General features: G+C 32.6%; 1 protein-coding gene across 2 annotated transcripts in view; it reads left to right on the top strand.

The window, feature by feature from the left end:
- The first annotated feature begins 478 nt into the window (after positions 1–478).
- Positions 479–13,086, top strand: part of LOC108908487 (homeotic protein empty spiracles) — a 72,248-nt gene continuing 59,640 nt past the window's right edge. For both annotated transcript variants that reach the window (XM_018712547.2, XM_018712537.2), the window contains exon 1: positions 479–1,375. In XM_018712547.2, coding sequence (XP_018568063.1) covers positions 790–1,375 — 586 coding nt within the window. In that variant the 5' untranslated portion in view covers positions 479–789. The remainder of the gene's footprint in view (positions 1,376–13,086) is intronic.

Here is a 13,086-nt window from a genome sequence, read left to right as displayed (position 1 = left end):
TAAAAACAGGCAGTGCCGTTGTTGACACCTTAATTAAAGGAATTAAGTATGCCGTGGCCACGCCCCCCGCGAGTGCGCGCGCACCGCGAGGCGTTACGACGTCAATAATTTAAAAAACAAATGACTAAATGTCAACTAGCCGTCTTGATCTGTAAAAAGGCCTCGGAATAGCCTACAACCTGTTTGTCTTAAAACTTACTATGCCATAAGTGTAATATCCCGGCATTTATCCCACTAAACGGGTTTTTTTAGCCTTAAAGGAGGTGCAAATAAGGGGCGTCGGCCGCAGTCGTATTTCCATTTGTATCCAGCGTTCGCGCCAATCGAGAGGAACCATTAAATCCGAGGGACTTGTCCCGGCTCACCAATCCCCAATCCGGTCGCCCCCACCACCGCCAAGTCCATTTACATTGTCGCCCCTCTACGCCGAAAGCCTCAAGTCCAATGCTCATATCACTTATTAACTCAAGAGATTTGTTGGCGGTAGCACGTAGCACGTTTTTAAGCCTTAAGTGGGCAATCGTTGACACCTCAATCACGATTATTCAAAACGCATATATCCGCGTCAGATACAGATGCCACTCGGGGTCTGATGTCTCGCAGTGTTTCCGGTGTCGTCCGGCAATCGTTCAACTAGGAAGTGGCTCAGTGACTATCCCATCCTATCCGTCGGAAAACCTACTCGAAAGGATACTCGACTCTTCCGATGAAGTTGTCCGTGCACCGGGTGTGATCAGTGATGATGTTGGGGTTCTGTACCAAGACGAAGTATCCGTGCTGGGACACTAGATGTTAGCCAGGCAGAATTTCCATTTCTCCTCGCCGGGAAACTCAACCATGATGCCTCTGGCACCGACACCAATAGTGGCAGTGCCTTCGAAACCAAAGATCGGATTCTCTATTGACTCTATAGTTGGAGGTGCTAGCCAGGGCAGTCCCCCGCACTCCCCCGTGCATTACTCTGAGAGTTCCGCGCCCCTTTCCCCAAGTAGTGACGCGGAAAATAGACTTAATGGCTCGCCCAAGCAGTTCTCGCCCCAAAGATCGCCCGTGGGGTCGCCCAAACCCCCGATTATGGTGCCGGGGATCCCCGCTCACACCCTGGTGCGACCGAATCCTACCTACGACCCCAACTTGGTGCCCAAGAACGGGTTCCTGCAGCCCGAGATGATGCACAATCACGGACAGCACCCCTTCGCTTTGGCGGCGCACTTCCAAGGTGCTGCGTTGGCAGCGGCGTTAAGTTCCGGTCAGCATGGGTTTCCTGGACAGCCGTCGCCGCTTGCTCAACACACGCAACCTAGAGACAGTTATCCCTTGTATCCGTGGCTGCTGTCCAGGCACGGGAGGATATTTCCGCACAGGTTTCCAGGAGGTAGGTGGCTATGAATGAAATCTATATCTTCTGTAGCAAAAATTATTTAACATGTAACTAGTATCGAAATAAATGAAATAGACCCCTGAGTTAGGAAACCGATGTTAAGAAAACGTAGGGACAAAAAAAATTGTACTATACAGGCCTTTATGCTCGTAAAAGCAAATTTGTTATCCATAGCCAACTTTGTGAGTAATCATAAAAAACCGGAAAAGTACCAAAAGTTTGGGGTCGTCTAACTTTTTTATTTTAAGAGATAGAAAAAACTTATTTAAATAAAATTTCATGGAAAAATTGATATTTTTCACCTAGTGCAAACAGATTTTTAAAATATCGTATGTAATTTGTTGCGCCCTCTGCGCGGGCAAAAAAAAATGTCATCGAAGCAGGCTGCGGCTACAAAAATTGCTTGTTCTTTCCTCTTTCAAGCGATGTACTACATGTTGCCTGTATCTTTTATATTTATTACATTTAGACCATGGTCAACTTTATGAGAGATCCATGGATCTCAAATTTGTTTTGACAAGCATCAAAGGCCTGAAAAAATGCAACAAAAAACATATACAGATTTTTGACGTGTATTAAGCGAGATACATAGGAGTGGCCCTCTTATAGTAGACAGCCTGTATATAGCCTCACTATTATTCTATTGTGTGCTAAAATTTCAGTTGGTTTAGTTATTCCATTTTTTAGTTATTAATGAAAATGTTGAAAAAATCACGGTTTTCTGCCTACAAAATTGATAACTCGCCGTAAGTTTTTTATTAATTGATAAAAAAAATCAAATTTTTTTCTGACGATAAGTCGAACTATTGTCTTTAGTACTGTGAAGGTCATTTGTCTCAAAAGCTCTTCTTTTTTTATTTTTAAACAAAACAGAAGGGAGTGATATCTCTGTAAATATTGCGTTCTTTAAAAAAAGAAAAAAATGGACATAGTAAATAACTGTAAATAACAATCTGAAAAAATTTGTTAAAATAATACAGTTGGTTATAAATATGATATTCTTAAAAACAGTATCGGAATGGTCAATTACGTTCACGGTCCGATGTAGGGTATTCAGTATAGACTTTATTTATGTATTATTTTAACAATGTTTTTCATTGTTGTTTACAATTATTTACTACTTGAGTTAGTTTTTTTTCTTTTTTTAAATAATGCATTATTTACGGATTTTCTGTTTTGCTTAAAAATAAAAAAAGAAGAGCTTTTGAGACAAATGACCTTCACAGTACTAAAGAAATAGTTCGACTTATCGTCAGTAAAAATTTGGAATTCTTTTATAAATTAACAAAAAAATTAGGACGAGTTACAGTGAGAAGTATCAATTTTCATTAATAACTAAAAAATGGGAGAATGAAACTAACTGAAATTTTAGCACACAATAGAGGAATAGTGAGGCTATAAAGGGTGTCCCATTAATATTGCGAAAAAATTCAAGGCGAGTTTCCTTGACCAAAAATAAGAAATATTTCCTATAATCCTATGTCCGAAAATGCTTCGTTTTGAAGATACAGGGTGTTGAAATTTAGAGAAAATACAAGGTTTTTACTAATATCTGGAGAACCCTAATTCCGATTTTTTTGAATTTTGGTATGTTTGTTTATAAAAACTGTAGACGTTTTCTGACGTAATTTCATTTATTCTATCTATCCGGGGACTCACTCCTGTTAATATTAATAAGTAAACATGTGAGACGTCACTGCTTTTTCTTAGGTGTCATATTTTTTTCTAATTATGCGACTAAAAATACAACTTTTTTGTTTCTTTACTTTTTTTGATATCTTGCTTCGTTTTCGAGCAAAAAATTAATATCCTTTCATATGCACATTCTTAAGGGCAGTAGAAAACAAAAATAGAAATTCAATGTTTTAGTTATTTACTAATCAACTTTAACAATACATTTGAAGGAAAAACAATGTAACAAGCTGAGAAACAATAACTCGCTGAATAATATTTTTTTAAATAATTAATAATAACAGAAACATAAGAAAAAATATTTAACAAATATCAATGATATGAAAAATACTTTACATATACAGGCGATACAACAGTTGTTGAAAATGTGCACCTTCGACTCTAATACAGTCATCTATCCTACGACACATTGATTGGCGAACCCGTTCAAATATTCCGGCTGTGTATTTCATAGGATGCGACAATGCGATTTCTTAATTCGTCTATGGTTTGCACTGGACTTGTATAAAAATGTTTGAGGTGATCCCAAAGGAAAAATCAAACGAATTTAAGTCGGGAGACCTCAGGGGCCAGGGTTGAGTGCCTCCTCGACTTATCCAGCGCTTTGGATAGATATTGTTCAAATATTCACCTGGAACTAAACTGAAATGGGATGGAGCACCATGGTGCATAAAATACATTTGCAACCTCAATGGCAATGGGATGTCTTCCAAAAGTACGGGCAATTCATCCTCAAGAAAACGGCGATAAACATCTCCAGTAAGCCTTGTTGGTAAAAAAAATGGGCCTATTAAGTGATCTCCCACAATTCCGACCCATACATTAAGTGAAAACTGGTGTTGATGACGGCCTTCTAATATTGCATTTGGGTTCTCCTCCGCCCATACATGATTATTATGGAAGTTCATTATGGCTTTTCTAGAAAAATTCGCCTCTTCCGTGAATAGTACTTCTGCTAAAAATTGAGGATTTTCCCCAATTCTTTGTCGTATCCATCGACATAAATCTAATCTTAAAGGAAAATGAGTCGGTAAAAGTGCCTGAACCCGTTGGATGTGATAAGGGTATAGAAGATTATTTTTTAAAATCCTGAAAATTGTAGAACGACTTGCATTTAAGTTTCTAGCAATCTGTCTGGTACTTGTTGTTGGAGTGTCCTCAATTTCATGAAGTACATCTTCTTCAAATTGTAGGGTTATTGCTGTGCGGGGTCGCCCGTTTCCTGCGGTAAGTTTTCGAAAACTTCCAGTTGCACTAAGACGTTGATGAAGACGGGTGAAGATAGTATGATGAGGAATTATACGATTAGGGTATTTCTGCTCATAGAGGCGCCTGGCGGATAATGCATTACCGTTGGCAAGGCCATAAAGAAAATGCATATCACACATTTCACTATTTGTGTAATTCATTTTGACAAGCAGGAATTGACAACTACACAGGTCAAATACTTATTAAAATCACACACTTAATAAGCTATTAATTTTTTGCTCGAAAACGAAGCAAGATATCAAAAAAAGTAAAAAGACAAATAAGTTGTATTTTTTATCGCATAATTAGAAAAACATATGACACCTAAGAAAAAGCAATGACGTCTCATATATTTACTTATTAATATCAACAGGAGCGAGTCCCCGAACGCCGCTGGAATAGATAAAATAAATCAAATTACGTCAGAAGACGTCTACCATTTTTATAAACAAATATACCAAATTTCAAAAAAAAATCGGAATCAGGGTTCTTCAGATATTAGTAAAAATTTCAACACCCTGTATCTCCCAAACGAAGCATTTTCGGACATAGGTTTATATGAACTTTCATTCTTAATTTTGGTCAAGGAAACTCCCTCTGATTTTTTTCGCAATATTAATGGGACACCTTGTATATGGTCCAAATTTAAAATTTTTTTGCCTCTATGTTTTCTTAATATCGGTTTCCAAACTCAGGGGTCTATTTCATTTATTTCGATGGTAGATGATGATTTGCTGTGGCTATCATCTAAATAAAAAGAAAGAAAAGGGAAAAGAACAGCATTGCTTAAGAACGCATTAAGTACTACCTATTAAAATAGTCAATAAGATGGAAGAGATGTAGAAACAAGTAAAGAAAACTTATTTCCTTTTGGAATGGGTTCTCAAGGTCATGTCCTGTTTCAAATAGAATTAACTTGAATCTAATATTTGCAGGTTTTCCACTATGGAAAAATATTGAAATGAATGAAGTCCCTTTTGGTAATGGTGATATCCCTTTCTTTATTAGAAGAAAATTTTACGAGTTATAAACATGTAACTATATTTGTAAACATCACTCAAAACGAAAGAACTATTTAAAACCACATTAGGTACCACCTAATAAAATTGTGAATAACGTGAAAAAGGTGATGGAAAAAATAAAGAATTCATCTAGAATATATTTTCAAGTTGATTTTCTGTATGATATTTTAATTGATCAAAATATTCAACAAATCACTATTGAGACCAAGATCACGTAGTGTTCAACTGAAGTGTATTTTTATCTAATGAATTCATTATTACCCCAGAAATACGCAAAACAAATTGGAAACCAAGACATACCCGTACAATTTACGTCCGAACGTTTATCTTGTTTGTCAAATTGATGAATTAGTTACTATTAGTTCATAATTTGATAACTAATTTGAATAAATGAGACAGTTCAATGAAAACCGGTAACCTGTAAACGCGGACGAAAACCACATTTTTATCTTTTTGATTTTGTTTATTACATTGCATTGTCCATATTTCAACTATCAGGTGTTTGTCAAAAGTATTCGAAAATTTACGGTGAAGAACTGACAAAGCGACAGTCCAGCTGCTACTTATTTGAATATTTAAATGACAAGTATTAGGTATTTTGCTCGTATCAATACCGAGTGTATTTCTGAATGCTGAAGATATTACAAAAGATAAAACTCTTTTCCGTCATGTTCTCACTGAAAATTATTTGTCTACGTGCAAATGTAACTTAATCAGACTTTATGGTATGGAAATATATCTTATTAACCTATTTTCCTTAAAAGAAGCTCAATATTTGAAGAAAATATGACAGCTCCTTCATCTAACTCTGAAATTACTAGGGCATTCTACGAATGGTGTTTCTAATTTGGTTGTCTTAGGTTTAAAAACACAAATAAATACACTGTTTGTTCACCAGATATTTTCGCTAGAAACATTTAACGCAGAGTTTTGTAATGTTTTGGAGATAAAGCATAAGTTTTGAAGGTAATACTAGAAGAAATTTAATCATAATCTAAAGTGTCTATAACAGAAGTAGAGCGACGCAGATGCTAAAGAGTAAATGGTATTTTAACTAATAATAAAACCGTTAGCGTAGATATAGGTATAACCAAATTAAATTGCTGATAAAAGCTATTTTCCGATAATTATTTGGAAACATTCAAAGAAATTATGAAAATATATACTCAGATTATTTAAAAAATGGAACATAACTACCTCCTAATTAGTATTAAGTGGACAAAACTAAATAAAAGAGGATTAGTTGTCACATAACTATTTTCTTTGGTTGTAATATCAAGAAATCAATAATTGAAACAATCTTTGGCTGTTATATTAAAAGATTTCATCATAGGTTTTTTAAATCCAAATCATATGTTATGTTAACTTAGAAACAGTACGAATAGATGCAGATTGTTGAAACTGAAAAGAAAATAAATTTGAATTATTGACATTTTTCAAGAACTAAACAAACAACTCTTGTAATAATATGTTTCATTTAGATAATCTAAACAGTAGCTTCAAAGACATGCTAATTAATTAATAACTAGTGATATCGCAGCAAACAGCTACTCTTTATGTTATATCTCATCCATATATGTCTTTGCTTTAGTCCGCAGAGCAGTTGTTTTCTAGAATACTATTAATAGATTTCTTTGTTGCCTTTTAGTGTGCTTAGATATTGATGTCAGACTTCATCAGATGGTAATTTTTGAAAATTTTTAGATTTGAATCGATGACAGCTTGTCCATATCAAACGAAATTTGAGGAAACATTCATTATATAAAAAAGAGAACGACCTGGTTGTATCTATCAATTGATTATAAAAAAATATATTTTGCAATAATTCTATGTGGAATCCTTTCTGAGATGTGGGTATCGGTCACACTTAATTTAATTTTTTATTGTGCAAATTTAGTTCTATTATTTTTTCACCATGAAAGTGTCTATATAGGCTCAAAAGTCATTCCCGAAATAAAAAAACGGTATGTGTCCCACGCTTCATTGTAGAAGCAAAACCACCTTAATTTTCGTTAGCCGTAACATTTAATTTGAATTATTTTAATACTTTTTATAGTAAAGTAAACACAAAAGCTAATATTGAAAATGCATAATTAAAACAAAAATAACTGTAGGTATATAAATAATGTCCTAATAATATAAAATTTTATCCAAAAAGATATGAATTTCTGAATGGAAATATGGATGGTATTGAAAATAAAGAAAAATTTAGGCATAATGTTCCATTTGGAAAAAGTATAACTCCAATTTATCTAGAATAGAATACGAGGGATACGGTTAATGTTCAGTTGTTTTTTTTTATGAAACTGATCTTATGAAGCTTTCAAAGGACCATGTAACTTTTAAGAAACTATATTTTACAAACCTGAAAGTGATTTTACAACTCAAATTGATCAACTACCATTATTTTCTTTGTTAAAAAATTGCAAATTGAAATTGCGAATATAATAGTTGATCATGTTTAAGATTTTATTATTTAATCGAGACAACATTATCTCTCAAATCCATATGTTGTTCTGAAGCTTCAACTATGGTGCAAGAAATTATTTCTGATTCAACATTAACTGCCAATACATCGTAGTAGCTGAATCAGAAATATTATCCTCGTTCGAAGCAATTCTTTTCGAAACTTAAATTTTGTTCTCAATAGGCTTCTGATGGAGGCAATGTCTGTCCTAGAAGCAGCTAAAATGATCACAGAAGAGTATCTGAAACAGTGCCCCGTATAGATTTTCTGATGTTTTCATTTAAAAATCGCAGTAATTTCTCTTGGAGTGCTTCTTATTTTATTAACACCAACCACTTGGTTGCCATGTTTCCATTAGCATGTTTAATGAAAAATCTACAACAATTATTAGAAAACTGAGGCGCAAAGTATAGTATTTTCGATATAGTATTAAATGAAATGACAAATCTCTGAGTATGGGTCTTGCTGATATATCACATAATGTTTGCCTTATGTACGTTGTACTGTGAATTTTTTATATTTTCTCTTCAACAAACCCAGTAATGCCCATTATTAAAATAACCTGAAATAACGACTTCACATAATGTGGAATGAGTAACGTAAATTACCTTCATTAATGAAAATTATTTATCAAGAGCTTCTTGTTCAATGTTTCGGTTTCTACTTTTATCAAAATCTTCGACTTCTTTTTACGATATCCAATCGATTTACTTTTCTAGCTTTAGTTTTGAGAATCTTGTTATATTAATACGAGTATTTTTCTTGACATTGATTGTACTTTTCAACTTAAAGTAAACTGTCTACACTGTTAAGCTTTTACTTGTATTCAAAATAAGCCAATAAACATTTCAAATGTTTTCTAAATGTTCTATCCAGTATACCACTTTTTGAAGTCATTATAAGCTATTTCGTATTATCTTGAGGATTTTTGAGAAATAAGTTGCTATATTGCACTCTCTGCGACTTTCCATACTTCAAAACATTCTTCATCAGTTCATCACTTGAAAAATCCATTTCGCTTTTGACTTCATTGTAATGTTTCTTGAGTAAAAAATTCGTTTATTCTTTGGGATCAAGTCACAACTAATCATTGTTTATATTTTTATGTTGTTTCAATTAGTCACACTTGGCAGTTTTATACAACCCTTATTCACATTATTATTTTTCTGTTTTACTTGTCAATTTGTTTGTCTCTACCTTTTTATGTACAATATTATTTTCGTTTTTTTCTAGTCCATGCCTTATAATTGGAACTTTACATTAATTTATCGCAAATATCAACATTTTTATTTCCATTTTCGCAAATTTTAACAATATTTGGAAGCAGTTTTCGAAAAAATATTATTTGATACATACTTGTGAAGTCGTTTTGGCATTATCGAATTGTTTTTTTATTTGCTAGTGCTCACAAAAATTAAAAATAACCAGCCAAAAAACGGTAGTTTAGTCTCTTGCAGCAAGATAGATCAACTATTATTTTATAATTTTAAAAGATACGACTAAAAGATGTTCTCAGAAACTTAATAGATTTCCCATTTTTTTTTATATTTTGGTTAGTTACAATCTGCATAAGTCTCTGACTTTATTCCACTCTATAAATACACATTTCGAATGCTCTAAAACGTTTCAAATTTAATGGCCCACCCCTGGTCGTAAACACGGTCGCCAGGCCCGTTAATTTAACCCCACAATTAACGTTTGATGCACTAATAGAGCCAGTGCTAAGGGCAGGTGCGTTTTTCGAGGTTGGGGAAGCGGTAGGCGCTCGGAAAAATGCCACATATTCCGCATTTACAACAAATTGCACGCCACGACTCCACGCAAATTACCATAAAGTTAACACCGACAATGCATACGGAACAATGCGATGGTAATTGAAAGAAAATTACGATCGCTAACCCGGAGTAATTGCCGTCATCCAGGCAACGTTTGCATGTTGTACCTCCGGGATCTCCGACCGGTCCGCGGGGGGGAAGGGGCGGCAGTAATTAGGCGATTTTTGCACCGCCACCTATTACTTGGTTGTTTAAAACCAATTTTTTATTTAATTAATTTTCCACACAATAAATTAAAAATTCGTCATACACTGAAAAAAATGCACTTTATTCTTTATTAGAATTCTAAATGGCATTACAAGAACTTTGTATACCATGTGCGACTGATAAACAAGTAAGTATTGGATATTAAAAGTGTTTATTGCTAACACAGTGGTATTTAGAAATTTTATTGTAGAACTATAATTGCAAGCTGAGTTTCTAATGTAAAATGATGACAACTAGCTCTCAAATTGTCGAGCTTATCTTTCTAACAGCAATGCTTCCGTGTCTTCTTATGGATTATTACATTACTTAGGAATTTGCACTGCCCTAAGAATAAAACATCTCCTGACAGGTCGACTTTCTTTTCTTCTAATAATTCTATTTCATACGGTTAACTGATTGTTTTACCGTTACCTTTCTGTTCCTGCATCTTATGTAAAGGTTAACATCAGCGGTTTCTAATAGGACACACAAGATAATAATTTTTAAGGTTTAGACGAGATTTAAGTATGAAGAAACAAAACAATTACAAACCATAAAATAGATGCTTTCCACTTCACACAACGCGGTAAGATCATGTTTCCCACAAAACATTTGTCCATACTGTCTATCCTCATCCAACTAGAAGAAGCGTAATAGTCGATGTAGGTACAGCGGATTGCGATCACTTAACGCGTTTTATTCATTAAAAACCGACATAATCATTATGAAAACGAATAATTCTGTTAATAAAGATACAGATTCGGATTTTGGTCTTTATACAACAAATCCTTCCTACTATACAAATAGAACATAACACAAAGCAATTTACAATAACCTTTATTTAATAGACGCATATGGTGTATTAGACGCATTGTAGGTAAACTCATTGAATAATGACTACGGAGATATATTTGTTATAAAAGTTTTAACTTTCATTATAGGTATACTAGAGAAACAGTTTAATAAACCCATTTCTTTCAGTGTAGTGTTTTTCTGAAACAGTATTTTTAAAGCAGTGTTTTGTCAGTCTATAAATTTTTTATAGCATTGTCATATAATTCAATCCATTCCTTGTTATTGACAAAGCAATGATATATAATTTTTATATTTTTACTTATAATGTATAGGTACATTTCTTAAGAGATATAATTATATAATATTTCATTTGTGTGGACCACCTTAAATATTGATCTATTTTAATACAACAAGAACAAGACTGTATTATCGATGTTTTCACATGTATTTTGATATTACCAGAGGTAGGTTGATCCAAAATTGTGAGAGAAAGTAACAAATTTAGTTTTGGTATAATTAGGAAACAAATGATTGTTACATTATACTGCTGCATAATTTTCAGTTCATTCTGTATTTTTATATGCGTCTTTAAAGTTGCCTCCATTAAATATTGGGCTATTAGTGTGAGAAAGTAAAATAACTCCCTTGTTATTCAAAATAAAAAAGTTTATATAAAAGTTGTACAAAATCAAAAAACTAAAGGAGAAAGTAAACTCCCTCCCTCCCTTGTTACTCATAATACAGAGAAAAAGTTTATATAAAAGTTATACAGGATAAAGAAACCTAAACTACAAAATTAATTTGAAACACACAGGGCGATGAGTAAAAGCGGGACACGCTAAATACTACATTTTAAATGGAACGCAATGTATATTTTTAAACATATAGATTTCTGAGAAAATTCTGTAGATGGCAATATAAACAGTTTAACAGTTTAGTGTAGGGTTACCAAGTTATGTAGAAAATTCTTCGAATTTTGGAAAAAACATAACCTCGAAGAAGTTGTATTAAATTTCAACTACTAACACTTGGAGCAAAAATATTTGACAGAGTTATAGGCAAATGTTAGGCAAATACTCCTATATCAGCTAATATCGATATTTTATACAGGGCATTTTTTATAATACGGTCATTTTAAGAAAGTTTAAATTTGATTTTCTAAAAGTTTTCAAATAGAACACCCTGTATTTTATTGTTCTATTTTATTCACATATCAGTCCACTTCAACTTTTATTAAGTATGTTCTATACTCAAAGTTGTTAGTTTTTAAGATATAGCAACATTTCTGGAAAAAACCTAATTGTTATTATTTTCGGTCACAGGAAATGGCTTTGGAAAAAATGTCACATTGTGTCAACTTGTCAGTTCATAATTTTTCACTCCATTTTGACTAAATTTTATTAGTTAATATTTATTTGTGGTATTATATAAAATAATTTTCTCGGAGATTCATATGTTTAAAAATATACAGGGTGTTCCATTTAAGAAATGTAATTTGGCGTGTCCCATTTTTACTCATCACCCTGTATGTATCAAATTAATTTTGTAGTTTAGGTTTCTTTATCCTGTATAACTTTTATATAAACTTTTTCTCTGTATTATGAGTAACAAGGGAGTTATTTTACTTTCTCACACTAATGGCCCACCCTGTATATTAACAAAAATATAGGTTCCTTTTGGGATACTTTTCTATTTCCAATTCTCTATTTATTATTTTTAAATTAATTTTAATAAACGAAAATGGGTTGTCTATTTAATATTTTTGCCACAATAATTGTTAGTCTAAAAGTTGTCTCAATTTGCCCTTTTTTTTTACATATTTAAATAAATTGGACAAGATATTGGTATAAAAAGCAATAAAAATGTATTATTTATTATTAATTTATCACCAAATTGGTAGAGAAAGTGTTACAGTTCATTAGATTTTAACAACAAATTATATTTTATAATAAATTTAAAAATTTGTTGGTAAAATTTTAGATTTTTAACTTCTAGGATTAAGATCAATTATTATTATGGTAACAGCAAAATGTAAATTGTAAACAAAATTTATGTCTTACTGGAGGTTCGAAATAGACGGAAAAATTATAAATTTTCAGAATATGTTCAGAATTATCAAGGGTATGTTGCTCTGGGATTGCGCCATTTATTGGTCAAGATTTAGATTATGAAATTTTAGAATAAAAATTATTCGTGGTAACAACAAAATACAAGTAATACACATCACTGAATAAATATTAAAAGCCACTAAAATCTCCTAATTTGGACAATAAATGAGAAAATTGAAACTGGAAAAATTTCCATAATTTTTGTAATACCTAGACTCTAATATAGCAATTCCTTGATTAATGTATTGGGACAAAACTAATGAATATAAAAATAGATTGAAATTATAAGAAAAGGATACTTTTCGATAATTACCTAATTGTGTAATAGTAAATATACCTTAACGCATTTAAT

This window comes from Anoplophora glabripennis, unplaced genomic scaffold (assembly GCF_000390285.2).
Source record: "Anoplophora glabripennis isolate ALB-LARVAE unplaced genomic scaffold, Agla_2.0 scaffold29, whole genome shotgun sequence".
Classification (NCBI taxonomy): domain Eukaryota; kingdom Metazoa; phylum Arthropoda; class Insecta; order Coleoptera; family Cerambycidae; genus Anoplophora; species Anoplophora glabripennis.
Note: the sequence above shows the minus strand (reverse complement) of the source record. Positions and strands in the feature narration are given on the sequence as shown.